This window comes from Somniosus microcephalus, chromosome 4 (assembly GCF_052327205.1).
Source record: "Somniosus microcephalus isolate GS21.2 chromosome 4, FLI_Smic_1.0, whole genome shotgun sequence".
NCBI classification, from domain to species: domain Eukaryota; kingdom Metazoa; phylum Chordata; class Chondrichthyes; order Squaliformes; family Somniosidae; genus Somniosus; species Somniosus microcephalus.
In genome coordinates this window covers 288,573,004-288,600,749 of record NC_140990.1, presented here as the reverse complement: position 1 = coordinate 288,600,749, position 27,746 = coordinate 288,573,004, and the positions used below count along the sequence as shown (strand labels likewise).

General features: G+C 44.7%; 1 protein-coding gene across 3 annotated transcripts in view; it reads right to left on the bottom strand.

The window, feature by feature from the left end:
* mgat5 (alpha-1,6-mannosylglycoprotein 6-beta-N-acetylglucosaminyltransferase) overlaps positions 1–27,746 on the bottom strand; it is a 176,481-nt gene that overhangs the window by 98,904 nt on the left and 49,831 nt on the right. For all 3 annotated transcript variants that reach the window (XM_085986593.1, XM_085986595.1, XM_085986592.1), the window contains exons 4-6: positions 19,807–19,883; positions 5,090–5,179; positions 1,601–1,672 (exon numbers count right to left, since the gene is read on the bottom strand). In XM_085986593.1, the coding sequence (XP_085842719.1) occupies positions 1,601–1,672; positions 5,090–5,179; positions 19,807–19,883 (239 nt within the window). The remainder of the gene's footprint in view (positions 1–1,600; positions 1,673–5,089; positions 5,180–19,806; positions 19,884–27,746) is intronic.

Genomic DNA, 27,746 nt, shown 5'->3' with positions numbered 1-27,746 from the left:
CTACTGACACAACCACTCTCATCCTGGAACTGATTTACAAATGTTTCTGCAGGAGGGGACATAATTTTATGATGATGTCCTTCTGGAGTCTTCCATCTGTACAAGCAGATGTCTTCAGACAGGTCCAGATATAATAGGGTACCATTGTACACAGAAATTACAACAGAATGAGTCATAAAGGAGTGTGTAACATGCAAATACACCTTTCTGGCAAGTCTGCACTGAGACCCCACCCTGCCATCCCCCATCCTACTAAGTCTGCAAATAGAGAGATATCTCCATAGTGATATCCATAGCTGCATGTAAAAAAGAACACTAACAGATTTCAGCAGTACAGCAGGGGGGAGAAGGAGGGGGCGGGGGGGGGGGGGGAAGAGAGGGGGTTGGGAATGGGGTGTGGCGGGGGAAGGAGCGGGGGGGAAGGGAGGGGGAACCAGCAGACCCTCTCCCCTCTGCTAGTGTTGAGAGTTGCGCTGCCGGCGGCGGTTGAAGGCTGGGCCCCAGGGCCTCGGGCACCTGCACTGACATGGCCCAGACGAGCGCAGCGCCCCGGTCAGCCCGAGCTCCGCAGCCGCCATTCGGCCGCAGGCCACAAAGCACCCAAGCCCAGTGCCGGTGATGGCTCCGCGCCGCCCCACCAGCCTTTAGAAAGATGGCGGCGGTGGCGACGCTCGGCTCAAACCTGCCCGGCCAGCCTTTAGAAAGATGGCAGCGATCACGGGCCGCTTGTTGAGCGGGACGGGGGGGGGGGGGGGTGCCTAGCTCGGGCGTGGCTGGGGAACAGAAGCCGAGGCTTGGAGGTCTGCAAAAACGGTGAAAGGTAGGAAAATTGATGAGGTTCGAGAAAATATTTACAAATTAATTAACTTTTTTTAAAAACAATTTAATTGTGTTTTAAAAGCAACTTTTTTTTTTGGTGGCAATCTAGATTTGAAAATAAACACGCAGAAAGTGGGAAAAAGAAATGAGGAGTTAGGAATCAAGATGGCGGCCACTCACCTCAGAAGGATTAGGCCCGCCCACACACGCACCGATTGGTCAACCATCAGGTCACTGAACTGTGGGGTTGGTCAATCACCACGTCATTCAATTCTAGGATGGCCCGCCCGCACATGCAACGAACCCGCCCCCGTGACGCAGCGATTGGTCAACCGTCACGTCGCTCGACTGTACGATTGGTCAACCTTCACGTCACTCAATGCTAATGAGCGGATAATGAGCGGAATTTTGAATGTTTTTTGGATACCATCTGAACAATTTTTGTCTGACCAAAAAGTAAATACCCTTATGACCATTCCAGAATCATAAGCTTTCTTTTGATATAATCTTGCTACTTATCTAACATTGGATACTGACTCCGATCCCATTATCAGCCATCAAAATGCAAATAGCTTTGAAGGCCAAGTTTCAATTCCACGGCCACCTTTCAGCTTCCAGGATATTCCACCACTGGCATCACATCCTTGAGCTGTATGTAGAGCTCTCTTGCTAGTGGCCAGTGTGAGCATCGCAATGAGGCAACATAACAGAATTATATAGCAATATAGTATAGTGCATATGTCAGCAAGTTAGGTCGCAGATCCATTTAGTCAATACTAACCAAATTCTGCAGGTCTGGCTCTTCCCGAGGACTCTTTGCTCTCCATGGCAGAGGAGGACACCAATTTTCAACCTATTCCCAAGGAGAAAAAGGAACAAAAATAGGATTAAGTTTGGAAACACAAAAAAAAAATCCAGCAAATTCTTTGAAACTTATTTTTAAAGGATGAGATATTTGCATGTGAAAACATTAGGCACTTAGGCCTAGAAATTGGTCCCCTTAGCGCCTCCGGGGGGCGATAACAGGGCGCAACGACTAACTGCCTGGCACGGCAAAATGAACGACTCCCGCTAAATTGACCGAGAGGTTTGCGGCGGTGGTAACGCTTTGCGTTACAATCTCTTGCGCCCAGAGATCGTGACGTAACTGTCCTGCGCATTACCCCGGACCCGAACTTCGGTTCCGCCCCCTGCAGCATCGCCAGGCGACAACACAGACAACTGCGGGAGATGTTGTTCAGGAGGCCGGGCGCTTCGGGGGCGCATGTTAAAGATGTTGGCACGATAAGTATAAAAGTTGTTGCAATGCATTATTTCAATTTTTTCCATTTTTCTTCAGCCGCGATCGATCGGCCTGGCACTCTGCTGGAGTGCATGGGGCTGATTGAGCCAGATCGCAGCTGCCGTCGGGGACCAGCTAACTGGTCCCAATGCAGAGCCTGCAGCGCTGGCCCTTTCCTTTAAGGGAGGGAAGGAGCCTTGGACCTCGGCAGTGCTGCACGGGACATTGTGCAGTGCTGCACCACTACCGCCCCGCCTGTATCCTTTAGCACTCCAGGAAGGAAGTGGGGCACTTGTTAACGCCCCACTTCCTTCCTGGAGTGCTAACATCGAATTTAGAGAAAGCTGAGAATCATTAGCCTGGTGCTAATTTTTCCAGCTTTCAAAAGGTAATGCCCCAAACGGGGCACTCCCAAATTTCTCCCCTTAAGTTTTAATGTAACATACAATGCAAACTTCAGACATATTTAGCATGGGGAGAAATGATACAGTTTCCTTCCTCATCTCTGTACACCAATGAATAATAAGATTCTTCAATTAAAAAAAAATCTACAGCCAAAACCGAAGTTCAAACAACAACTGAGTTCAACATTGTGAAATACCTGCAACAAACCCACAAGGACCAACTTACCAGTACTTTTGATTTACAGTAAAACATTCAAGAAAGGGAGAAATACACAAAGTGACCGATATATTTAAACAATTGGCTACGGTAAGTTAATGAGTATATATACACAAAATGGAAACAGCTTTCTCCCTTTCAAAACTTACATTTGCAACTTCCTCTTAGTCTTCTCTTTTCTCACCTTTTTGTTTGTGTCGAACTCTTAGCACACTTCACTATTTGCACATCTTTTCTCCTTTTCATGTCTCTATGATAATTTCTGTATATTAAAGTTTTCTATTAAGCAGTTTGAAGGTCATTCAGAACTAGCCTCGCCTCTAGCCAAGCTGTTCCAGTACAGCTACAATACTGGCATCTATCCAGCAATGTGGAAAACTGCCCAGGTATATCCTGTCCACAAAAAGCAGGACAAATCCAACGCGGCCAATTACACCCCATCAGTCTACTCTCAATCATCAGCAAAGTGATGGAAGGTGTCATTGACAGTGCTATCAAGAGGCACTTACTCACCAATAACCTGCCCACTGATGCCCAGTTTGGGTTCCACCAAGACCACTCAGCTCCAGACCTCCAAACATGGACAACGGAGCTGAATTCCAGAGGTGAGAATGATTGTCAAATGCTGCCTTGATGTCAAGGACTGAGTGTGGCATCAAGGAGCCCTAGTAAAACTGAAGCCAATGGGAATTTTGGGGGGGGGGGGGGAGACTCTCCACTGGCTGGAGTCATACCTAGCACAAAGGAAGATGGCTGTGGTGGTTGAAGGTCAATGATCACAGCCCCAGGACATCGCTGCAGGAGTTCCTCAGGGCAGTGTCCTAGGCCCAACCATCTTCAGCTGCTTCATCAATGACCTTCCCTCCAACATAAGGTCAGAAATGGGGATGTTCGCTGATGACTGCACAGTGTTCAGTGCCATTCACAGCTCCTCGGATAATGAAGCAGTCCATGCCCACATGCAACAAGACCTGGATGACATTCAGGCTTGGGCTGTTAAGTGGCAGGTAACATTCACGCCACAGAAGTGCCAGGTAATGGCTATCTCCAATAAGCGAGAGTCTAACCGCTGTCCCTTGACACTCAACGGCATTACCATTGCCGAATCCCCCACCATCAACATCCTGGGATCACCATTGACCAGAAACTTAACTGGACCAGCCACATAAATAACGAGCAGGTCAGAGGTTAGGTATTCTGCGGTGAGTGTCTCACCTCCCGACTCCCCAAAGCCTTTCCACCATCTACAAGGCACAAGTAAGGAGTGAGATGGAATACTCTCCACTTGCCTGGATGAGTGCAGCTCCAACAACACAAGAAGCTCAACACCATCCAGGACAAAGCTGCCTGCTTGATTGGCACCCCATCCACCACCTTAAGCATTCACTCCCTCCACCACCGGTGTACCGTGGCTGCAGTGTGTACCATCTACAAGATGCACTGCAGCAACTCGCCAAGGCTTCTTCGGCAGCACCTCCCAAACCCGCGACCTCTTCCACCTAGAAGGACAAGGGCAGCAGGCGCATGGGAACACCACCACCTCCACGTTCCCTTCGAAGTCACACACCATCCTGACTTAGAAGTATATCGCCGATCCTTCATTGTCGCTGGGTCAAAATCCTGGAACTCCCTACCTAACAGTACTGTGGGAGTACCTTCACCACACGGACTGCAGCGGTTCAAGGTGGCAGCTCACCACCACCTTCGAGGTCAATTAGGGATGGGCAATAAATGCTGGCCTTGCCAGCGACACCCACATCCCATAAACGAATTTTAAAAAAAAATTTACTCCCTTTCTTATTAGCATAATATCTGTTGATTCTCAATTTTGTTTTGACATACTAGAACATACCTGTTGCTGGAAACGACTAAAAAAAAAATCTAAAATTTCACCACCATTTTCCTTTACATAGCTGAAATACTCATGCGCAAGATGGGTCTCCAGAAGAGCATCAATATTTGCAGGGGAGTTCCTTGGAGTGCGCCAATATCTGCAAGGGATCTCTCGCAAATAAGTCTGAAAACTGCTGCTGTGCGGATATAGTCCAGAATGCAGATTAATCTCAACTACAGAGTGTACTTTACTGGAAATCAATGTGTATTAAGTATGAAAAATCAAATGATGAGATGTACATTTTAATGGCATGTAAAAACAGTATATTATATATTCCTAAACAACAATCAAATCGCTAACTTGAACCTTTTAAGAGAAGTTCAAAATGGGGGAGGTGGGAACCCTCAGATTCTGTGCCATGTTTCTCAAATTTAAATTATCCACAAAGAAATTGCACATGCATGCAATGTATTATGTAGAATTCATTAGTCCAAAAGCCACATTTAATTTAATTTATGCATACTGCCACTGACCTCACTGAGGTAAATAAAAAATGAGCAGACGGAGCCATCCACACCGTAGCTGGCATAGCAAGGATCTGACCGCCACATAGTCTTCATCCACTGGAAAACAAGAAACATAATTAATACACAAGTGTAATCGATATGTAGAATAAACATTCAGTAGTGAATTTAATAAAAAGTATGAGCCAACTTCAATTTTGTTCTGCAACCCACATGTTTTAGTTCTGTTAAACATTAGATTACTTACCAATCACAGGATATGGATAAGACGACCAACAGACCCATCCTAGTTTAACAATCTATAAAGAATCTAAGCCTCCCCAACATCCAGCTTTTCCTGAAAAAAAAATCTAGAGTCTTTGCTTCCATTTACCCTATTAGGAAGTCAATCTTTTAGATTTGATCATTGAAGTAGCTCCTGACTGATTACCGTATACACAAATTTCTAAATTTGTCATTTGCTAGTTTGAATTTGTACCCTGTCCTACTCTCGGTTTAATTTGAAGTTGTATTCCAAAATTACCTTTCTATCATATACAGTATATGTAATTTTCTTACTAGATTGATATGCCATAGTTTCTCCAGTATTTCCTCAGAATTCTTTTCTTGTCGAGTCAAAAGTTCTGTGTTCAAATCCTACAATAGACTTGGAACACATAATCTAGGACGATGCTCCAGTGTAGTATGGACGATGTTCTGCACTGTCAGAGGTGTCATCTTTCGAATGGGATGTTAAACTGAGGCCCTGTCTACTTATTCAAGTAGGCGCAAAAGGTTTCAGCGTTATTTGTAGATGATCTCGGTAGTTCTCCTGGTAGCCTAGCCAACACCAGTAATTATCTGGTTATTTATTCATTTATGTTTATGTGGATCTTGTTGCATACAAATTGATTGGGTTATTTGCCTTCATAACAGTGATCCAATAATTGTTGTGATGTATTTTTGTGTAGGTAGCTAACTCTTAAGAGTCATTGCCTTTAGCTGGCTGTTAAAACTTTCCAAGTACTAAGTTTTACATCAAGCCTATCCCGTTATAAGGTGGTAAAGTTGTTATCATCTTCCTGGTTACAGGCTTGAGGGGCTGTTGGTAACATACAATTTTCAAACATATACAAATTTTGTGATTAAACAAAAAGCAAAATACTGCAGATGCTGGAAATCTGAAACAAAAATAAAAAATGCTGGAAAGACTCAGCAAGTCAGGTAGCATTTGTGGAGAAGGTGGTGGTAGGGTTAGCGTTTCAGGTTGGTGACTGTTCGTCAAAACCAGAGGATGCTACAAATGACAGTTTTTAAAGAGAAACAAAGCCAGAAAAAAGGGATAGGGTGAAAAAAATCTGGAAGTAAAGAATGGTCTGTGATTAGGTGGAGGACAAATCATTTAATCAGTTCGCAGAGGCATTTAGAAAATCCCTAGAGAGGGGTAGAAGAATCTCTAGAGAGAGAAAAAAATCCCTGGAGAGAAATACTGTGCGTATTTAAGAACTAATCTGAACATTTGTAAATTGCTTTTTTTTTTAAATAAAAAAAAGAGCTACAAATGTTATTGCCTACACTAGGAATTAGATAGAGAATTCCTTCTATATGAAAATTAGATAATTCACTTGGTCATTGTTTAATAAATTTGCACGATATTTAGATCGTAAACATGAAGTCTGATGCGATGCTCTACTGCTTTGAAGACTAAAGTCAGAGATGATGGAGATAAGGTAGTTCAGTGTAAGTATAGGTGTACCATGTAAAATAGCCTTAGTAAGCGTTTCTTAACACAAAATATATACACACACTATTATGTCCGTGTATAATTGAGACACGGACTGCAGGAGTTGATTATAACAAGTCTTTACTGAATGGAGGCAACCTGGAAACTGAAACTACAGAAGCCTGCTAGGCACTTTTATACAGGGGTGGTCACTGCCGGTACTGCAGTCTGAGACCAGTTATTCCCTTAAAGGTACATACACAACAATTCCTCCCCTTTTAGATAAATAGTACATAACATTCATTTAACAACTAAATAATAACTAATTACAATTACGGTTGCTAGATACATTGGTTGAAGTTAAGCAATTACAAGTTCAGTCTTTGAGGAGGCTTCCTGATTCTGTCTGGATAACGCCTCTTTGGGATATCAGGTTCTTCTGGATCAATGTCGTTGTTTGGTTCGTCTGCTTCCAATATCACCGATTCTGCGGTAGATACAATTGGTACTTCGGTTTCATCGTCAGGTGTATCAGATCGTGGTGTGGAGTTGACGTTTTCCAGTGACTCTAGAATCTGGTCAGCATGGCGTCTTACAATGCTCTCTCCAACGTCCACGGTATACATTAGAGGTCCTTGCCGTGTACAGATCATTCCTGGCTGCCATTTCTCTGTGCGGTAGTCCCGGGCCAAAACTGGTTGACCTATCTTAAAACTCCTGGTCGGCCTTACATTCATATTCTGAAACTGCCTGTTCTCCACATCTCTTCCGACGTTTGGCTTAACCAAATCCAAGCGGCATCGTAGTCTTCGATTGAAGAACATCATGGCTGGAGTTTGGTTGGTAACCGCATGTGTTACCACAAGGTGGATAACAAGAAGTTGTCCACCTTGTGTGTAGGGGTATATCTTCATTACACATTGCCTTGATAGCCTTCGTGAATGTTTGGACAAACCTCTCGGCCAATCCATTAGTGGCTGGATGATATGGGGCAGATGTGTAATGCTTAACACCATTGTTCTTTAAGAACCTCCGGAACTCTTCAGACACAAACTGTGGTCCATTGTCAGAGCAAATCTGTTCAGGCAGCCCATTTCCTGGCGAATATGGTTCGTAAGACTGTGATAGTTTTTTCTGTGGTGGTTGAGGACATTTTTATTACCTCTGGCCACTTTGAATGTGCATCCACCGCAATTAAAAACATCGAGTCCATAAAGGGACCAGCAAAATCAATGTGCACCCTTTGGCATGGAGATGAGGGCCACTCCCATGGATGTAGAGGGGCTTGTGGTGGGGCGTTTTGGACCTTCTGGCATCCTGTACAGCTCTTGATCATCTCTTCGATTTCTCTATCGATTCCCGGCCACCACACAAACGCTCTGGCTAAGTTCTTCATTTTTACCCCTCCCAGATGACCCTCATGAAGCTCATTGAGCACTCTATCCTTCAATTTGGGTGGAATTACTACTCTGGATCCACACATCAAGCTTCCTCTGCACACTGACAACTGTTCTCTTCTCGGCGAGAATGCTGGCAGCAGTGGTTCGCCATGTGCTGGCCATCCCTTCACCGTTAAATCATAGACCCAGGAGTGTGTCGGGTCATTTCGTGTTTCCTTTTCTATGTTTGCATTCGTCACAGGGAGACATACGACTACAGTCGAGTGGAATAACTCCACTGGATCCACTGCCAGTTCTTCTTCCACCGTCGGCAACGGTAGGCGCGACAATCCATCAGCATTCCCATGCGGTTTAGTTCCTTTGTACTCGATGTCATATTGGTGAGCCCCTAGGAAAAGGGACCACCTTTGTAGCCATTGTGCCGTCATTATCGGTACGCCCTTCTGAGGGTTGAAAATGGAGACGAGAAGTTGATGATCAGTTAGTAGAGTAAATTTCTGACCGTGCAGGTAGTGATTGAACTTTTTCACCCCCCACACCAGGCTGAGGGCCTCTGTCAATCTGGGCGTAGTTACGCTCGGCTGAAGTTAACGAGCGTGACGCAAAAGCTATCGGCCTCTCTGAACCATCAAGGAATTTATGTGACAGTACCGCCCCAATGCCGTAGGGAGACGCATCACACGCTAGTCTTATCGGTAGTGATGGGTTGTAGTGAGCCAATAATTCTCGAAGTGATTAGGTCCTTACTCTTCTCAAAGGCCCGCTTGCATTCCTCGCTCCATTTCCATGCTACTCCCGTTCGTAGTAGGGCGTTCAGTGGATGCAAAATTGTGGCCAAATACGGCAAAAACTTATGGTAGTAATTCACCAATCTGAGGAATGACCTCAGTTGCGACACATTTTCAGGCGCTGGAGCCTTAACTACCGCTTCAATTTTGTCAGGGGACTTATGCAACCCCTCTTCATCAATCACGTGGCCACAATACGATATCTGCTTCTTAAAAAACTCGCACTTGGGGCGATTGGCTCGTAGCCCATGTTCTCTTAGTCTAGTGAGCACCTGCTCTAGGTTGGCAAGGTGTTCACTGTCATCTTCACCTGTCACAAGGATATCGTCCAAGTAACACTGAGTCCCCGGAATCCCTTGCAGGACTTGTTCCATCGCTCTTTGCCATATCGCCGGAGCTGATGCTACTCCGAATACCAGTCGATTATACTGGTAAAGACCTTTGTGAGTGTTTATCGTGAGATACTTCCTAGAGGATTCTTCAACCTCCATCTGCAAATATGCTTGTGCTAGGTCAATTTTTGTAAAACGCTTCCCTCCAGATAGTGAGGCGAAGATATCTTCTATCCTTGGAAGAGGATATTGTACTGTGTGAAGGACTGGGTTCACCGTCACCTTGAAGTCCCCACAGATGCGAACCTTCCTTGGCTCGAAATACCTCTTTGGCGTCAGCCAAGATTGTTGACAATCGTCCAGGAGTGACGTCGTCATCCTTTTTACCAGCCACCGTCAGTGCCTGAATGGAGTGCCAGTCTAAACTTATCTTTCTGAACCATTCACGTCCCAATAACGGTGGTCCACCATCTTGCAGAATGTAGAGATACGATTTCCGTATTTTCTTGCCGTTGTATTCGACAGGCACCCTTATTTTTCCTCTGGGGTATACTTTTTGCCCCGTCTACGTCCTCAAGACAATGGATGTCTCTCTCAAGGGTATGTGTGAGAATAGCCGCTCGTAGTCTCGTCGATTCATGACGGTTAGAGCTGATCCTGTATCCAATTCCATTTTGACTTGGGACCCTGCTATCGTGAGGGTGACCCAAATGGTTCGGTGATCCTCTTTTGCGATTACGTTGTGAAGTTTGAGACAGCTTAGTCTCTTGTTCCCGGACTCACTATCACACACCCACACACCAACACACCACACACACACACACTGCAGTGGTTGCAATAGTTTAGTCGGTCCTGGAGTATATTAGACATAACCTCATTAACCGTTCATGAGAAGAGATAAGGGGGGCGAAATTGGGTGCCTTTGCGCCTTCCGTTAGCGCCCCCGGGGGCGCAAATGGCTTTGCGACAGCGCGGACATCGACTTCTGCCATAATAGGCGGGAGTTGTGCGGCGATGGTACGGCATTGCACCCCGATCTCCTTCGCTCAGAGATCGTGACGTCATCGCTGTGCGCATCGCCCCAGTAGTGCCCCGGACCCAAAATTGACTTCTGCCCCCTTGCAGTAGCGCCGGGCGAAAACACAGCTGTAGGAGGCGTGCATCAGGCGTCCGGCCGCTTTGGGGGGCGATGATTAAAGGCGAGGTGGCTGAGGGAAGTGTGGGGGAAAAAAACGCAACTTTCCTGTTCTAATTTTTTCCGCGGTTTGCTGCCCACGATCAATCAGCCCAGCACTCTGCTAGAGTGCTGGGCTGATCGCGTGGGATTGCGACTGCCTTGGTGGTCCAGGTATGTACTTATTACATTGCAGAGCCTGCAGCAATGGCCCTTCCCTTTAAAGGAGGGAAGGAGCCTTTGAACGCGGCATCGCTGCACGGCCCAGCGTGCAGCACTGCTGAAGTCTCCACCCTGCTCTCCGACGTTAGCACCCGAAGAAGGAAGTGGAGCACTTGATTTAGCTCTTCACTCCCCTCTTCTGGCGCTAAAACTCAATTTTGCGGTCACTGGCCCTAAAGTTAGCGCCCGGGCGATGTTAGCGCCCCAAAATGGTTGATCACCAAATTTACACCCCCCCCCCCCCCCCCCCCCCCCCCAAGGAATATAGTAGGTGAATAGCAAGTCAGTCAAGAAAATGTAAGGGAGTCGAGAGTGCAAGTTCCTTTAGTATAGGACAGAAAAAAATAGCAGGAGTAGGCCATACGGCCCCTCGAGCCTGCTCCACCATTCAATAAGATCATGGCTGATCCTCAACTCCACTTTTCCACCCTATCCCCATATACCTTGACTCCCCAATACAAAAAGTAAAATACTGCGGATGCTGGAAATCTAAAATAAAAAAACAGAAAATGCTGGAAATACTCAAGTCAGGCAGCATCTGTAGAGAAACAGAGCTAATGTTTCAGGATGATGACCTTTCATTGTCCTGAAATACAAGCTCTGTTTTTCTCTCTACAGATGCTGCCTGACCTGCTGAGTATTTCCAGCATTTTCTCTTTTTAATCCCTTGATTCCCATAGTGTCCAAAAAAGGACATGAGAGATAAGACTTAAGGCTACAGAAAGCAATAATGAGCACTCATGTGGGAATTTCCAGAGTGTAATGAACAACCCAAGATATTATTGGGTATGCAAAACAAAATAGTAGCCAACCTAACCAGTAAATGAGCTTTCGCATCAACAGCAACACACATAATGTAATGGTGCACTGTATTCAGATTTATCCTACATGGTGATTGACCCTATAAAAGATACAACACATCGGAGCTCCTTTGGGACCTAACCAGTCTTGCTGAGTAAGCAGTCAAGACGACACGCTTGCGACCTCCTGATAATGAGTTCCTGCATGAGTTATAATTGGCACCAATTTCCTAGTCCTCAAACTTGTAATAGAGGTAAAAGATGTATGACAATATCCTATAATCCTATCCTCTAGTGGCAGCTGTGGTTCAATTGGTAGCATGCTCATCTCTGAGTCAGAAGGTTGTGGGTTCAAGTCCCACTCCAGAGAGTCTTAAGCACAAAAATCTAGGCTGACACTGAGGGAGAGCTGCAGTGTCGGAGGTGCCGTCTTTTGGACGAGACGTTAAACTGAAGCTGCATCTGCCATCTCAGGTGGACGCAAAAGATCCCATGGCACTATTTCAAAGAAGAGCAGGGGAGTTATCCCTAGTGTCCTGGCCAATAATTTATCCCTCAATCAACATCACTAAAAAAACATTATCTGGTAATTTTCACATTGTCGTTTGTGGGAGCTTGCTGTGCGCAAATTGGCTGCCACGTTTCCTACATTACAAACGTGACTACACTTCAAAAGTATGTCATTGGCTGTAAAGCACTTTGGGACGTTCTGAGGTCATGAAAGGCGCTATATAAATGCAAGTCTTTCTATTTATAATACTTCCACATTAGGGCAAAGGGATATATGACAATATCCTGTATAAACCCAATATCCAGTATCTAAAAGAAATAACCAAACAAAGTTTGCTGTTCATTTCACCAGGCATGATCCTGAAAGTTTACCTAGATCACAAGGCAAAGATAGATACTCTCAAAAGGTGTAGAGAGTTCGGATTCATCCACAGAGTGGTGTAAGATAAGGAATAATTGTCTCGTTCGGATGAGACGATAAACCGAGATCTTGTCTACTCTCTTGATGGACGTCAAAGAACCCACAGCAATAGTCAAAGAAGAGCAAGGGATTCTCTCTGTATCCTGGCCAACATTAATCTCTCAACCATCACCTAAAATAGATGATCTGGTCATTTATTTAATTCCTGTTTGTGGGACCTGCATATTGGCTGCCACATATCCTACATTATAACAGTGACTACACTTCAAAAGTACTTCACTGGCTGTAAAGTGATTTGGACCCAAGGTGGTGAAAGGCACTCTGAAGTACTGAATGAGTACTCTGCATCGGTCTTCACAAAAGAGGATGAAGTTAATGTCACAGCAGAGGAGGAGGGAATAGAGATATTGGATAGGATAAGAGATAGAAAGGAGGTGCAAAATACATTGGCATCACTAAGTTAACAAGTCACCCGGTCGAGATGGGGTGCATCCTAGGATGCTGAGGGAAGCAAAGGTGGAGATAGCAGAAGCTCTGACCACAGTCTTTCAATCCTCCTTGGATATGGAAGTGGTGCCATAGGACTGAAGGATTGCAAATGTTACACTCCTATGCAAAAAAAGGGGAGAGCTATAAACTTAGTAACTACAGGCCAGTCAGTCGAATGTCAGTGGTGGGAAAAGTTGGAGACCATGGTCGAGGACAAAATTAGTTCTCACTTGGGGTAGCATGAGTGAATAAGGGACAGCCAGCATGGACTTGTTAAAGGCAAATCGTGTCCGACTAACCTGATTGAGTTCTTTGATGAAGTAAGATGTTTATATGGACTTTCAAAAGGCATTTGATAAAGTACCACACAACAGACTTATTCAGAAAACAACATGGCAGGTGTAATTTAATGCAGGTAAGTGAGAAGTCATGTACTTTTGGAGGAACATGGAGTGGCAGTATAATCTATTTTGAAGGGGGTGGGGAAGAGTGCAAGAACAGAGGGACCTGGTGGTGCATATTCACAAACCTTTGAAAGTGGCAGGCCAAGTTGATACTTGGCCTTGTAAATAGGGGTATGAATATAAAAATGAGGAAGATATGCAAAGCCTTTACAAATCCCTGGTTAGGCTTCAGCTGAAGTAGTGTTCAATTCTGGGCACCACACTTTAGGAAGGATGTCAAGGCTCTAGAGAGGGTACAGAGGAGATTTACCAGGATGATACCAGGGATGAGGGTGTTCAGTTATGTGGAGAGATTGGAGAAGCTGGGATTGTTCTCCTTAGAGCAGAGAAGGTGAAGGGGAGACCTAATGGAGGTTTCGATAGAACAAGCAGGGAGAAACTCTGGCAAGTGGGTCAGTAACCAGAAGTCACAGATTTAAAATAATTGGCAAAAGAACTAGAGGTGAAATGATAAATTTTTTCACACAGAGTTGTTAAGATCTGGAATGCACTACCTGAAAAGGGTGGCGGGTGCAGATTACATAGGAAATTTCAAGAGGCAATTGGGCATGTATTTGAGGGGGACTAATTTGCAGAGTTATGGGGAAAAAGCTGGGGTGTGGGACTAGATTGGACAGCTTGGCTCAAGCACAATGGGCCGAATGGCATCCTTCTGTGCTGCAAGATTCTATGAAATGCAAGGTCTTCCTTTTTAGTGCCTTGCAAGTTCTGGTTTTATTTCAGTTGTGAGTTATCAATCTTGTGGCTCTTCTCTGTACCACCTCCACAGTTTGAATGTCACCCCTTTCTCAGTGAACAGAAGTGGTCACAGTACTTGATGTGTTCAACCAGAACACAGTACAGTTTAAGCACAACCTCCAGATTTATAGTCTGCTTGGTTATATAGTTTAGCATTCTATTTGCATTATTGATTGCTGCTACAGTGACTGGCCAAGTCAACTTATATTGCAAAATCTATTTCAACTTTAACCGTAGCTATTTCGATACCATTCATAGAGCACATATTTCACCTATTCTTTTTGTTCCTATGGAATATTTTATATGGCTGCATTAAATTTCATCTACTACTGTTTCACCCACTTACTTATTTTATGAAACTCATTTTGTAGGTTACATAGAAAAATAGGAGGAGTAGGCCATTTGGCCCTTCGAGCCTACTCTGCCACTCAATATGATCATGGCTGATCTCATCATATTCCTGCTCTCTCCCCATACCCCTTGATGCCTTGTGTTACCTCCTTCGATTAACTGCACCTGCTAATTTGATACCAGCTGCAGATTTAAAGAGGTTTAGAAGCTCAATACAACCTAAGTCATTGACATAAATTGCTGAGAGATGCTGGCCTTTAAGACCTCCTCTATGTCACAGAGAGCCACCCTGCTCAGGTGCTCTTCCTCAAACTCAATGTATGAACCTTCACCCTTAACCACATCCGAGCTGAGAGCAGCAGGGAATGCAGGTATGAATGACTAAAATTAAGAGAAAGATCCAAGCTTCACCAAGATAGAAAGAAAACCATGTGACAGGCAAGGAGGGAGCACTGGCCACCGCTCAACTTTCACAGAAATCACAGAAACCCCAGAGTGCAGATAGAGGCCATTTCGGCCCATCGAGCCTGCACAGACACATATCCCACCCGATCCCCGTAACCCCTACACCAACACATATCCCACCCTATCCCCGTAACCCCACGTATTTAATCCCCCTAACACTAAGGGTCAATTTATCATAGCCAATCAACCTAACCCGCACATCTTTGGACTGTGGGAGGAAACCGGAGCACCCGGAGGAAACCCACGCAAACATGGGGAGAATGTGCAAACTCCACACAGACAGTCACCCGAGGCCGGATTCGAACCCGGGTCCCTGGCGCTGTGAGGCAACAGCGCTAACCACTATGCCACCGTGCTGCCCCTTAGGGATATCAGGGAACCAACATTTCTGAGCAGTAAAGGGTTACCTTCTAGTTAAACCTTTTTCAGTATTCTGGGACTCAGAAGGAACTGAAGAAGCACACATAGAAAGCTTTGGTTATGTAGAAGTGGGCTACTTTATTGTAACCTCGATATCAACCAAAAGAGGGGAAATCTTGTGGAATAGGCTGGTAGGCAGAGGAGAAACTAAGGGAATTGCATTAGTCCGGTAGAGCAGATTTATCACCAATTTTGAGATCACTTGTGTTTGTGGAAATTTGGAGAGGCTGACAAAGTTGGCTCATACTGGTGTCAGTTTTGAGTCCTTAAGGGTTCTGACAATATGGTGCTGAAAAATATAGAAAGCTGACTCGTTGGACACACCCAAGCAGCTTTGGGACCAACTTCAATGGTTTCATCTACTGGGTACTGGCCAAAAATCACAGGTAGATGTTGCACAAAGCTAGGTTTTGTTTTAAAGGTACATCAAGTACTCACTCTGGCCCGTTCCAATAGAGGCCCAACTACATTTAATAATAATAGTATGTGAAATATATGCATTTTTTTCCCCTGATGATCGTACACAGTACTGAACTTACATAGAAACATAGAAGATAGGAGCAGGAGTAGGCCATTCGGCCCCTCGAACCTGTTCCATTTAATGAAATCATGGCTGATCATCCAAATTCAGTACCCCGTCCCTGCTTTCTCCCCATAGCCCTTGATCCCTTTAGCCTTAAGAAATATATCCAACTCCTTCTTGAATATATTTAAATGAATTGGCCCCACCTGCCTTCTGTGGTAGAGAATTCCACAGGTTCACCACTCTCTGGGTGAATAAATTCCTCATCTCAGTCCTAAATGGCTTACCCCTTATCCTTAGATGGTGACCCCTGGTTCTGGATTCCCCGCCATTGGGAACATCCATCCTGCATCTAGTCTGTCTAGTCCTGTTAGAATTTTATAAGTTTCAATGAGATCCCCTCTCATTCTTCTAAACTCCAGCGAGTATAAGCCCAATCGACCCAATCTCTCCTCATACGTCATTCCTGCCATCCCAGGTATCAGTCTGGTGAGTCTTAGCTGCACTCCCTCCATGGCAAGAACATCCTTCCTCAGATAAGGCGACCAAAACTGCATACAATATTCAAGGTGTGGTCTCACCAAGGCCCTGTACAACTGCAGCAAGACATCCTTGTTCCTGTACGCAAATCCTCTCGCTATGAAGACCAACATACCATTTGCCTTCTTCACCGCCTGCTGCACCTGCATCCTTACCTTCAGCGACTGGTGCACAAGGACACCCAGGTCTCGTTGCACTTCCCCTTTTCCCAATCCATTGCCATTCAGATAATAAATCGGTCTTCCTGTTTTTGCCACCAAAGTGGATAACCTCACATTTATCCACATTATACTGCATCTGCCATGCATCTGCCCACCACCCAACCTGTCCAAATCATACTGGAATTTCTCTGCATCCTCCTCACAGCACACATGCCCACCCAGCTTTGTGTCGTCTGCAAACTTAGAGATATTATATCTAGTTCCCTCGTCTAGATCATTAATATATATTGTGAATAGCTGGGGTTCTAGCACCGAACCCTGCGGTACCCCACTAGTCACTGCCTGCCACTCGGAAAAAGACCCGTTTATTCCAACTCTTTGCTTCCTGTCTGCCAACCAGTTCTCTATCCAAGTCAGTACCTTACCCCCAATCCCATGTGCCTTAACTTTGCACGCTAATCTCTTATGCGGGACCTTATCGAAAGCCTTCTGAAAGTCCAAATACACCACATCCACTGGTTCTCCTTTATCTATTCTACCAGTTACATCCTCAAAAAAACCCAGTAGATTAGTCAAGCACGATTTACCTTTTGTAAATCCATGTTGACTTTATCCGATCCTGTCACTGTTTTCCAAGTGCTCTGCTATTACATCTTTTATAATGGACTCTAGCATTTTCCCCACTACCGATGTCAGGCTTACTAGTCTATAATTCAATGTTTTCTCTCTACCACCTTTTTTAAATAGTGGGGTTACATTAGCTACCCTCCAATCCATGGGAACTGTCCCAGAGTCTATAGAATTTTGGAAGATGACCATCAATGTATCTACTATTTCTAAGGCCACTTCCTTAAGTACCCTAAGATGTAGATTATCAGGCCCATGGGATTTATCGGCCTTCAATCCCGTCAATTTCCCCCAACACCATTTCCCTACAAATACTGATTTCATTCAGTTCCTCCCTCTCATTAGATCCAATGTTCCCAGACATCTCTGGAAGGTTATTTGTGTCCGCCTTTGTGAAGGCAGAACCAAAGTATGTATTTAACTGGTCTGCCATTTCTTTGTCCCCCATTATAAATTCCCCTGATTCTGACTGCAAGGGACCTATGCTTGACTTCACCAATCTTTTTCTCTTCACATATCTATACAAGCGTTTGCAGTCAGTTTTTATGTTCCCTGCAAGCTTACTCTCATATTCTATTTTCCCCCTCTTAATTAATCCATTTGTCCTCCTTTGTTGAATCCTAAACTGCTTCCAATCCTCAGGTTTGCTGCTTTTTCTGGCCAATTTATATGTCCTCTCCTTGGATCTTATGCTATTCCTAATTTCCCTCGTTAGCCACGGTTGAGTCACCTTTTTTGTTTTATTTTTATGCCAAACATGAACAAATTCTGTAGTTCATCCATGAGATCTTTAAATGTTTGCCAGTGCCTATCCACCATTAACCCTTTAAGTAACGCTCCCCAATCCATCCTAGCCAACTCGTGCCTCATACCATCATAGTTTCCTTTATTTAAATTCAGGACCCTAGTCTCTGAGTCAACTACTTCACTCGCCATCTAAATGAAGAATTCTATCATATTATGATCGCTCCTCCCCAAGGGGCCTCGCACAAGATTGCTAATTAATCCCCTCTCATTACATAATAAGATGGCCTGATCTCTAGTTGGTTTCTCGACATATTGGTCCAGGAAACCATCCTGTATACACTCTAGGAATTCCTCCTCCGCAGTACTGTTACAATTTGCTTAGCCCAATCTATATGTAGATTAGCCCAATCTATATGTAGATTAAAGTCACCCATGATAACTGCTGTGCCCTTATTGCACACGTCTTTAATTTCCCGTTTAATGCCATCCCCAACCTCAGCATTACTGTTTGGGGGGTCTGTATACAACTCCCACTAACGTTTTCTGCCCCATGGTATTTCTCAGCTCTACCCATACAGATTCCACATCATCAGAGCTAATATCCTTCCTTACTATTGTGTTAATCTCCTCTTTAACAGCAATGCTACCCTACCTCCTTTTCCTTTTTGCCTGTCCTTCCTGAATATTGAATACCCCTGGATGTTGAATTCCCAGCCTTGGTCACCCTGGCGCCATGTCTCCACAATCCCTATTATATCATATCCGTTTACATCTATTTGCACAGCTAATTCAGCCACCTTATTACGAATGCTCCTCACATTAAGACGCAAAGCCTACAGGCTTGTTCTTTTTTTTTTTTAAACACTTAGCCCTTTTAGAATTATTATTTACTGTAGCCCTGTTTGATTTACACCCTTGATTTCTCTGCCTTCCACTTTTGCTTTTCTCCTACAGCAGAAAAAACTCCTGTTCAAAACGGTGCAAAAATTTTGCCACAGTAACACACCATTCAAAAGGAACAATTGAAGGCCCCACCCTGGGAAAGCATTTTTGTGATCTGGAAAGGGTTGAAGTACACAATAAACCATTATGACTTCTGACATCAGAACAATTGAACTGCCTTGTGATTTCCTCTAACCTCACTCTCTCATAAAAAAGATTACATCTGTACACGAAAGACATTAATAAAAGACAACCTTTATAACCCCATGTATGGAGAGGCTGAACTTAAGTTTTTCTTAATTTATGTTCAACTTCCCTATACAATTAGTAAAGTTAATCTACAGTGGAGAGAAGGGGAAGAAAACAAAAATAATCTCAGTGAAAGTGTAAAGTATCACCCCAAATGGTGATTTGCCCCGCAATCACCAACTTCCCTCTGACTCAATCCTCAGTTTCATGTCTATTGAAGAACTAAAACAAGAATGTTTCAGGTTCAATTCCCAGTCTGTGCTAAGTTGGCTGATGCTCAGACAAGAAAGTAGTTGGGGAACTACAACTTACATTTGCTTTGGGGGAGGTGGGGGGGGGGGGGGGGAAAGAGAAGAGAGCAGGGGAGAAGGGAGATGCCTTGGTGCATGTTCCGGATAGCTATTTAGACACTTCTGTTGTAAAGTACATGCAAGTTGACAGTGGGAAAGAACCTTGGCTGTGATGCACCACTGTCAGGGCTTACACATGCCTAGTTTCTTGGGTGGCTAGCCCCCATGGAGGTATATCCAAAACAAGACTCAGCAATTGAGGAGAAGTGGGGGAGTAGGATGGAGAAAATTATAATATGAATATTATCTGCAAATTTAAATGTAAAATATTGGAAATAAAACTGAAATTCTCCAAGTGGCTTTTGGTTTACCTTCAATTTGCTGTCACAGTGAGGGAAGCCATCCATAGGAGGCAATTCACACTGTTCCTGGGCTCCATTAATTAGATCTGCAGAGACAAAAGAAGGCACTCAATTGAAACTACTGGGGAAGGGGGTAAAAAAAGGATAAAATAGCAGTTATCTTATCTACTGAATAGCATATTGTAGTATAATTCATTATCACAATTGATTTCCACATGCTGTAGCAAATCAGAGAGAATAACAATGACACAGCATCTCTGCACAGGCTATTCCAAATAAATATTTTAACTACATAAGAACCTAAGAAAAAGGAGCAGCAGTAGGCCATTCAGCCCTTCAAGCCTGCTCCGCTATTCAATAAAATCATGGTTGATCTTCTACCTCAACTCCACTTTCCTGCACTATCCCCATATCCCTTGGTTCCCTTAGAATCCAAAAATCTATCGATCTCGGTCTTGAATATAATCAACAACTTAGCATCGACAGCCTTCTGGGGTACAGAATTCCAAAGATTCACAACCCAAATGTTAACTTTATATGCACAAAATAAAAATTGCTGGACATTTGTTTACTTTCAAATTAAATTCTCATTCATGTGCCATGAGGAAAGAAAGGCGCCAATCTAGAAATGGTTGATAAAATAGAACACCGAAAATATTAACCACAATTCTCTATAGTTCTGTTAGCTCTGAATTTCTAATCTTGAAGTAATTACCATAATTACCATGGCAACTGTAAGCAACACATTAACATAATGGAAAGAAACTCTCAGTGCTCCAGGACAATCAAATGGTAAAACAATGTATGCAGAGTAATACTACAAGCTGTGAAAGCAAAAGATAAATACAAATATTTGAATTAACATGGACAGAAGTGCATGGATAAAAAGGTTTCTGAATATTGTGAAACTTTAGTAAACATAACCAAATGCCAAGCACAGAGGGTCATAATTTCTGACAGCTTTCTTTTATAACTATATCATATTTGTACCAGTTACATCAGTATTTTTGTTTCAGAAACAGAAAATTATGGAATGCATCGCATGTCAGTCAGAATCTGAAGGGAAAGATAGGGACCTTCAGTGACATTTTATGTTTTCTTCAATTTTGCTATTGCCAGCATTTCCTTTTTTTTTAAAGATTTAATAAGCATCCTTTGGATTCTGCCTAGAAGTGTAGACATGCCTTCAGGAGTGACACAATGATGATACAAAGAGGAGTCAAACATAGAAACATAGAAGATAGGAGCAGGAGTAGGCCATTCGGCCCCTCGAGCCTGCTCTGCCATTTAATGAGATCATGGCTGATCATCCAAGCTCAGTACTCTGTCCCTGCCTTCTCCCCATATCCCTTGATCCCTTTAGTCTTAAGAAATATATCTAACTCCTTCTTGAATATATTTAATGACTTGGCCTCAACTGCCTTCTGTGGTAGAGAATTCCACAGGTTCACCACTCTCTGAGTAAAGAAATTCCTCCTCATTTCTGTCCAAAATGGCTTACCCCTTATCTTTAGACTGTGACCCCTGGTTCTGGACTCCCCGCCATCGGGAACATCCTTCCTGCATCTAGTCTGTCTGGTCCTGTTAAAATTTTATACGTTTCAATTAGATCCCCTCTCATTTTTCTAAACTCCAGCGAGTATAAGCCCAATCGACCCAATCTCTCCTCATACGTCATTCCTGCCATCCCAGGTATCAGTCTGGTGAATCTTCGCTGCACTCCCTCCATGGCAAGAACATCCTTCCTCAGATAAGGCGACCAAAACTGCACACAATACTCAAGGTGTGGTCTCACCAAGGCCCTGTACAACTGCAGCAAGACACCCTTGCTCCTGTACTCGAATCCTCTCGCTATAAAGGCCAGCATACTGTAGTGTATGTACCTTTAAGGGGAGAACTACTTTTTACAGCTCCTGTATACTGTAGTACCGGCAGTGACCACACCTGTATATAAACCCTGAGTAGGGACCTGTACGTTAGTTTTAGAGTAACCCTCATCCAGTAAATACCTGTTGATTGTTCCTGCAGTCTCGTGTCTAGTTATTGAAGGACACACTACATCAAAAATACAAGGATCTAACACATACCATTTGCCTTCTTAACCGACTGCTGCACCTGCATGCTTACCTTCAGCGACTGGTGCACAAGGACAACCAGGTCTTGTTGCACTTCCCCTTCTCCCAGTCTATTGCCGTTCAGATAATAATCTGCCTTCCTGTTTTTGCCACCAAAGTGGAGAACCTCACATTTATCCACATTATACTGCATCTGCCATACATCTGCCCAAATCACACTGGAGTTTCTCGGCATCCTCCTCGCAGCACACACGCCCACCCAGCTTTGTGTCGTCTGCAAACTTGGAGATATTACATCTAGTTCCCTTGTGTAGATCATTAATATATAGTGAATAGCTGGGGTCCTAGCACCGATCCCTGTGGTACCCCACTAGTCACTGCCTGCCACTCAGAAAAAGAGCCGTTTATTCCAACTCTTTGCTTCCTGTCTGCCAGCCAGGAAGACCTGTCAAATCTATGAATAGAGATCAGCATCAAAACCTAAGTAAAACTTTAAATAATTTTTTTTTTTTTTTTTTAAATCACATTTTAAAAATGGACTATAAATTACATAAATTAATTTTAAACAAAAATTTAAATTTTTGAAAAAAGTTTTTAACGGGGCTAAAAATATACTTAACTTTCTTTAAAGTATTTAAAAATGATAAATCAGTGGAAAAAATTTTTTAATTTTTTTTTTTTTTAACTTTCTTCAACTGTTAGCCTGGTAAAAGCAGGCCTTGCGCCTGCTTTTCCAGGCGCAGCAGTTTCCAACTTACCTGGACTGAAGCAACTGTGAAAAAAACTGAAGTTTCATTCATACGCGCTGCCTATACGGCGCAGGTGTTTGACCGGTCAAGCCCTTTCTTCACAGAACGGAAGTTCCGGTTTCCAGCGCATACGCAGTGCATGCCTGAAATCAGCAATTCCGTTGGTCCAACGGGTGAGTACACACCCTTAGGGAACGGAATTTATGGGCCTATAGAAATCAAGAAAACAGACAACAAAGTGGCACAATGAAGCTAAATGACAAGCCACAATTATTTACAAATTGAAGATGTAGTGTATGTACCTTTAAGAGAGAACTACTTTTACAGCTCCTGTATACTGTAGTACCGGCTGTGACCACACCTGTATATAAGCCTTGAGCATGCCTCTGTACTCCCAGTCTTGAGACTACCCTACTCCAGTAAACACCTGTTGATTGTTAAGTTACAGCATCCGTGTAGTTATTGGAAAACATCATACTCTCAGAATCACGGATCTAACAGTGGCGACGAGTGTCGATTCGAATCTACCTGCAACTCTGCATTTCCCTTCAAGGATTCGCTCCGGGAGGGCGGTGGAAGAAAGTCGAGGCCAGAAGCATGGGCGTCGACCACGAGCAACCGCCCAGTCGTCCGGCAGAGAGTGAACATCACAGGGGAGGCTGTTGAGCCGAGCTTGGTTCCCCAGCCACGACGATCCCTCAACAGGTACAGCGCAGACCCTTCCCGGACAGCGGCGGCTGGAGCCGACCGACGGCAGAGAAAAAGCCGAGCAGCGTCGACGGGGTAGAGAGAGGGTGAAGCGAGAGAGAGAGAGAGAGAGAGAGAGAGAGAGAGAGAGAGAGAAGCAGCAGCCGGGTTCAGGACCGAGCAGCGGAAACGGGAAAGGCGCACAGGAAAACGCGCTGAGCACAGCCAGGGCTCAACAGTGTCCGCGGGGATAAGAAGGGAGAGCGCGGGAGACGCCATTTTTAGAAGCCGCAGTGGACAAGAAGGGCGAGCGCGGGAAGAAAGGAAAGCGTGGGAGACGCCATTTTGTGCCAGCGGAGAAGGGAGAGCGCGGGAGACACCATTTTTGACAGTTAAATCACACCCACGGATGCCGAAGAGTGGCAGTATCTCTACGTTCGACAATGAAGTCAAAGATTGGGCGACATATGTGGAACGCATTGAGGTGTACTGCAGGGCGAATGAAGTGCCAGATGCTAGAAAAGCACTGGTTTTGTTAAATTCCATGGGTGCAAAAGCTTATGGCTTACTGCAAAACCTAATAACCCCAGAGAAGCCCGTGGATAAGAATTTCAAAAGCATAGTAGAAATCCTACAGGACCACTTAAACCCCACACCGCTGCTGATAGCAGAAAGATTTAAGTTCCACAAAAGGAACCAGCATAAAGACGAAAGTAATGCTGAGTACTTAACGGAACTGCGCAAGCTATCGAAACACTGCCAGTTTGGAGTGGGACTAGCAGATACGTTAAGGGACAAGTTTGTGTGTGGGCTTCAAAGTGAAGGAACCCAGAAACGGCTTCTGTCAGAAAAGGATCTTACGCTGGACAAGGCTTTCAGCATGGCAGTATCACACGAAGCAGCCGCAAGGCAAGAGGCGCTGCAGAGATACAACGGAGACGGCAAGAATATGGCACCAATGAAATGTCATATGGAACAGGGAAGTGATATCGCTGCGGCAGAACAACACACGACCAGAAGGATTGTTGGTTCAAGGACCAAGTGTGCAGACAGTGTGGAAAAGCAGGACACATAGCAAGAGTCTGCAGGTCAGGGAAGAAAACCAACAGCAAGAAATCTCCACAGGAGAAGTACAAAAAGGTACATAAGGTGATGGACAGTAGTTCAGACGAACAGAAAAGTGATACAGACTCCGGAAGCAAGGAGCTGGGTTGTCTGAAACTACATAAGGTAACCAAAATGGAGGATCACCAGACTATCTGGGTCACACTCAAGATAGACGGAGTCCAAGTGAAAATGGAATTCGACACAGGATCAGCCCTAACAGTCATAAACCAAAGGGACTACAAGCAACTATTTTCACATATACCCTTGAAAGCTACAGAGATTGTCTTGAAGACGTACACTGGGCAAAAAGTCTACCCCAAAGGAAAAATAAGGGTGAAAGTGATATACAAAGGCCAGGAAATACCTAAAATGGACCTATATGTATTGCCAGATGGAGGACCACCACTACTAGGACGTGAATGGATCTGGAAGATACAATTAGATTGGCATTCCATACACGCACTGAAGGTTGAGGCCAAAAAGGATGACGACGTCACACCTGGACGACTGTCAAAAATGCTAACTGACGCAAAAGAAGTGTTCCAGGAGGGACTCGGAACACTAACAGGCATAACAGCAATGATTAAAAGAGAGGAAAATGCAAGGCCAAAGTTTCTTAAGGCCAGACCAGTGCCTTATGCGATCCGACCAGCCGTCGAAGCAGAGCTGGAAGGGTTGGAACGTTCAGGAGTACTATCCAAAGTAGACTGGAGCGAGTGGGCTACACCCATCGTTCCTGTAATGAAGAGGTCATTGAGCAACATGCCCGAGGAACCAAAGAAGGTCCGCATCTGTGGGGATTTTAAGGTGACAGTGAACCCAGTCCTTCACACGGTACAATATCCACTTCCACGAATTGAGGATATTTTCGCCTCGCTATCTGGAGGTAAACGCTTCACCAAAATTGATCTAGCCCAGGCGTACTTGCAAATGGAGGTAGAAGAAGCCTCGAAACAATACCTCACGATCAACACTCAAAGGTCTCTACCAATACAACCAGCTGGTGTTCGGGGTAGCATCCGCTCCGGCTATTTGTCAAAGAGCGATGGATCAAGTCCTGCAAGGGATTCCAGGGACCCAGTGTTATTTGGACGACATCCTGGTCACGGGCGAAAATGACAGTGATCACCTCGCCAACCTGGAGAAGGTGCTCACTAGATTAAAGGAATATGGGCTACGAGCTAATCGCCACAAGTGCGAGTTTTTCCACAAGCAGATCTCGTATTGTGGCCACATTATTGATGAAGAGGGGTTACATAAGTCCCCTGAAAAGATTGAGGCAGTAGTCAAGGCTCCAGCACCGGAAAATGTGTCACAACTGAGGTCGTTCCTCGGGCTGGTGAACTACTACCATAAGTTCTTACCAAATTTCTCTACAGTATTACACCCACTGAATACCCTACTGCAAACGGGGGTACCATGGAAGTGGAATGACGAACGTAAACGAGCTTTCCAGAAGTGCAAAGAATTGATCACATCAAAAGAGGTGTTGGCCCATTTCAACCCAGCACTACCAATTCATTTGGCATGTGATGCATCACCCTATGGTATCGGAGCGGTGCTGTCGCACAAATTCCCAGACGGGTTGGAGAGGCCAGTAGCCTTTGCGTCTCGGTCACTAACCTCAGCCGAGCGCAACTACGCCCAGATTGACAGGGAGGCCCTCAGCCTAGTATGGGGAGTGAAAAAATTCAACCACTATCTGCATGGGCAGAAGTTCACCTTGCTGACTGACCACCAACCACTTGTCTCCATCTTGAATCCAAAGAAGGGCGTTCCGGTGATGACTGCACAACGGTTACAAAGATGGTCCCTTTTTCTAGGGGCGAACCAATATGAAATAGAATATAAAGGCACGAAACAGCATGGAAACGCTGATGGGCTATCACGCCTGCCACTGCCTACTGTGGAGGAAGCACCAGCAGTGGACCCTATCGAGATATTTTATTCGTCAATAATTGAACGATTGCCAGTAACTAACGCGGATATAGAGAAGGTGACCCGCAATGATCCGACACTGTCTCGGGTATATGATTTGACGGTGAGGGGATGGCCAACACATGGCGACTCACTGTTGCCAGCATTCTCATCCAGAAGAGAACAGCTGTCAGTATGCCAGGGGACAGTGATGTGTGGATCCCGAGTGGTGATTCCACCCAAGTTAAGGGACAGAGTGCTAAATGAGCTTCATGAAGGTCATCTGGGAGGGGTGAAAGTGAAAAGCCTTGCTGGGGCTTATGTGTGGTGGCCGGAGTTCGATCAACAAATGGAGGACCCAACCAAGAGCAGCTCAGGATGCCAGAAGGTCCAAAATGCACCACCACATGCCCCTCTACACCCATGGGAGTGGCCCTCCTCTCCATGGCAACGGGTGCATATTGATTTTGCTGGTCCATTCATGGACTCAATGTTCTTAATAGCAGTGGATGCTCACTCGAAATGGCCTGAGGTGATAAAAATGTCCTCAACCACTACAGAGAAAACGATTGTAGTCCTACGGACCATATTTGCCAGGAACGGCTTGCCAGAGCAGATTTGCTCTGATAATGGACCACAGTTTGTGTCCGAAGAGTTTCGGAAATTTATGAGAAGGAATGGGGTAAGGCATTACACATCCGCCCCGTATCATCCAGCCACAAATGGATTGGCTGAGAGGTTCGTACAAACCTTTAAAAAGGCGATAAAGGCCATGTGCGACGATGAAATTCCACTACAGCATAAGGTGGACAATTTCCTGTTAGCCTACAGAAATGCGACACATGCAGTTACCAACCAGACCCCGGCCATGATGTTCTTTAACCGAAGGTTGAGATCTCGTCTGGATTTGCTCAGACCAAATGTGCGAAGAAATGTTGAGGATAAACAATTCCAGCACATCAATGAGAAGCCGACAAGCAGCTTCAATGTCGGACAACTAGTCTTGGCCCGTGACTACCGAACAGAGAAATGGCAACCCGGAACGATATGCACAAGGCAGGGGCCATTAATGTACACAGTGGATGTCGGGGAGAACATTGTGAGACGCCACGTCGATCAGATCTTAGCGTCACAGGAACGAGTCAACCCCATGTCTCACGTACCTGGGGATGAACCCGACATACCGGTAAAACTGATGAACCAACCGACAAAAAGGGGCCAGAATCGCCTCCGCACCAAGAACAAGAACCTCAGGAAAGACGCTATCAAGAAAGGATCAGGAAGCCGCCCCAAAGACTGAATCTATAAATGGACTATTTCTGTTTAATGTGCATGTTGAAGTGTTAATTGTTATTTGAATATTATGGGTACTGCTAATCTAAAAGGGGAGGAATTGTAGTGTATGTACCTTTAA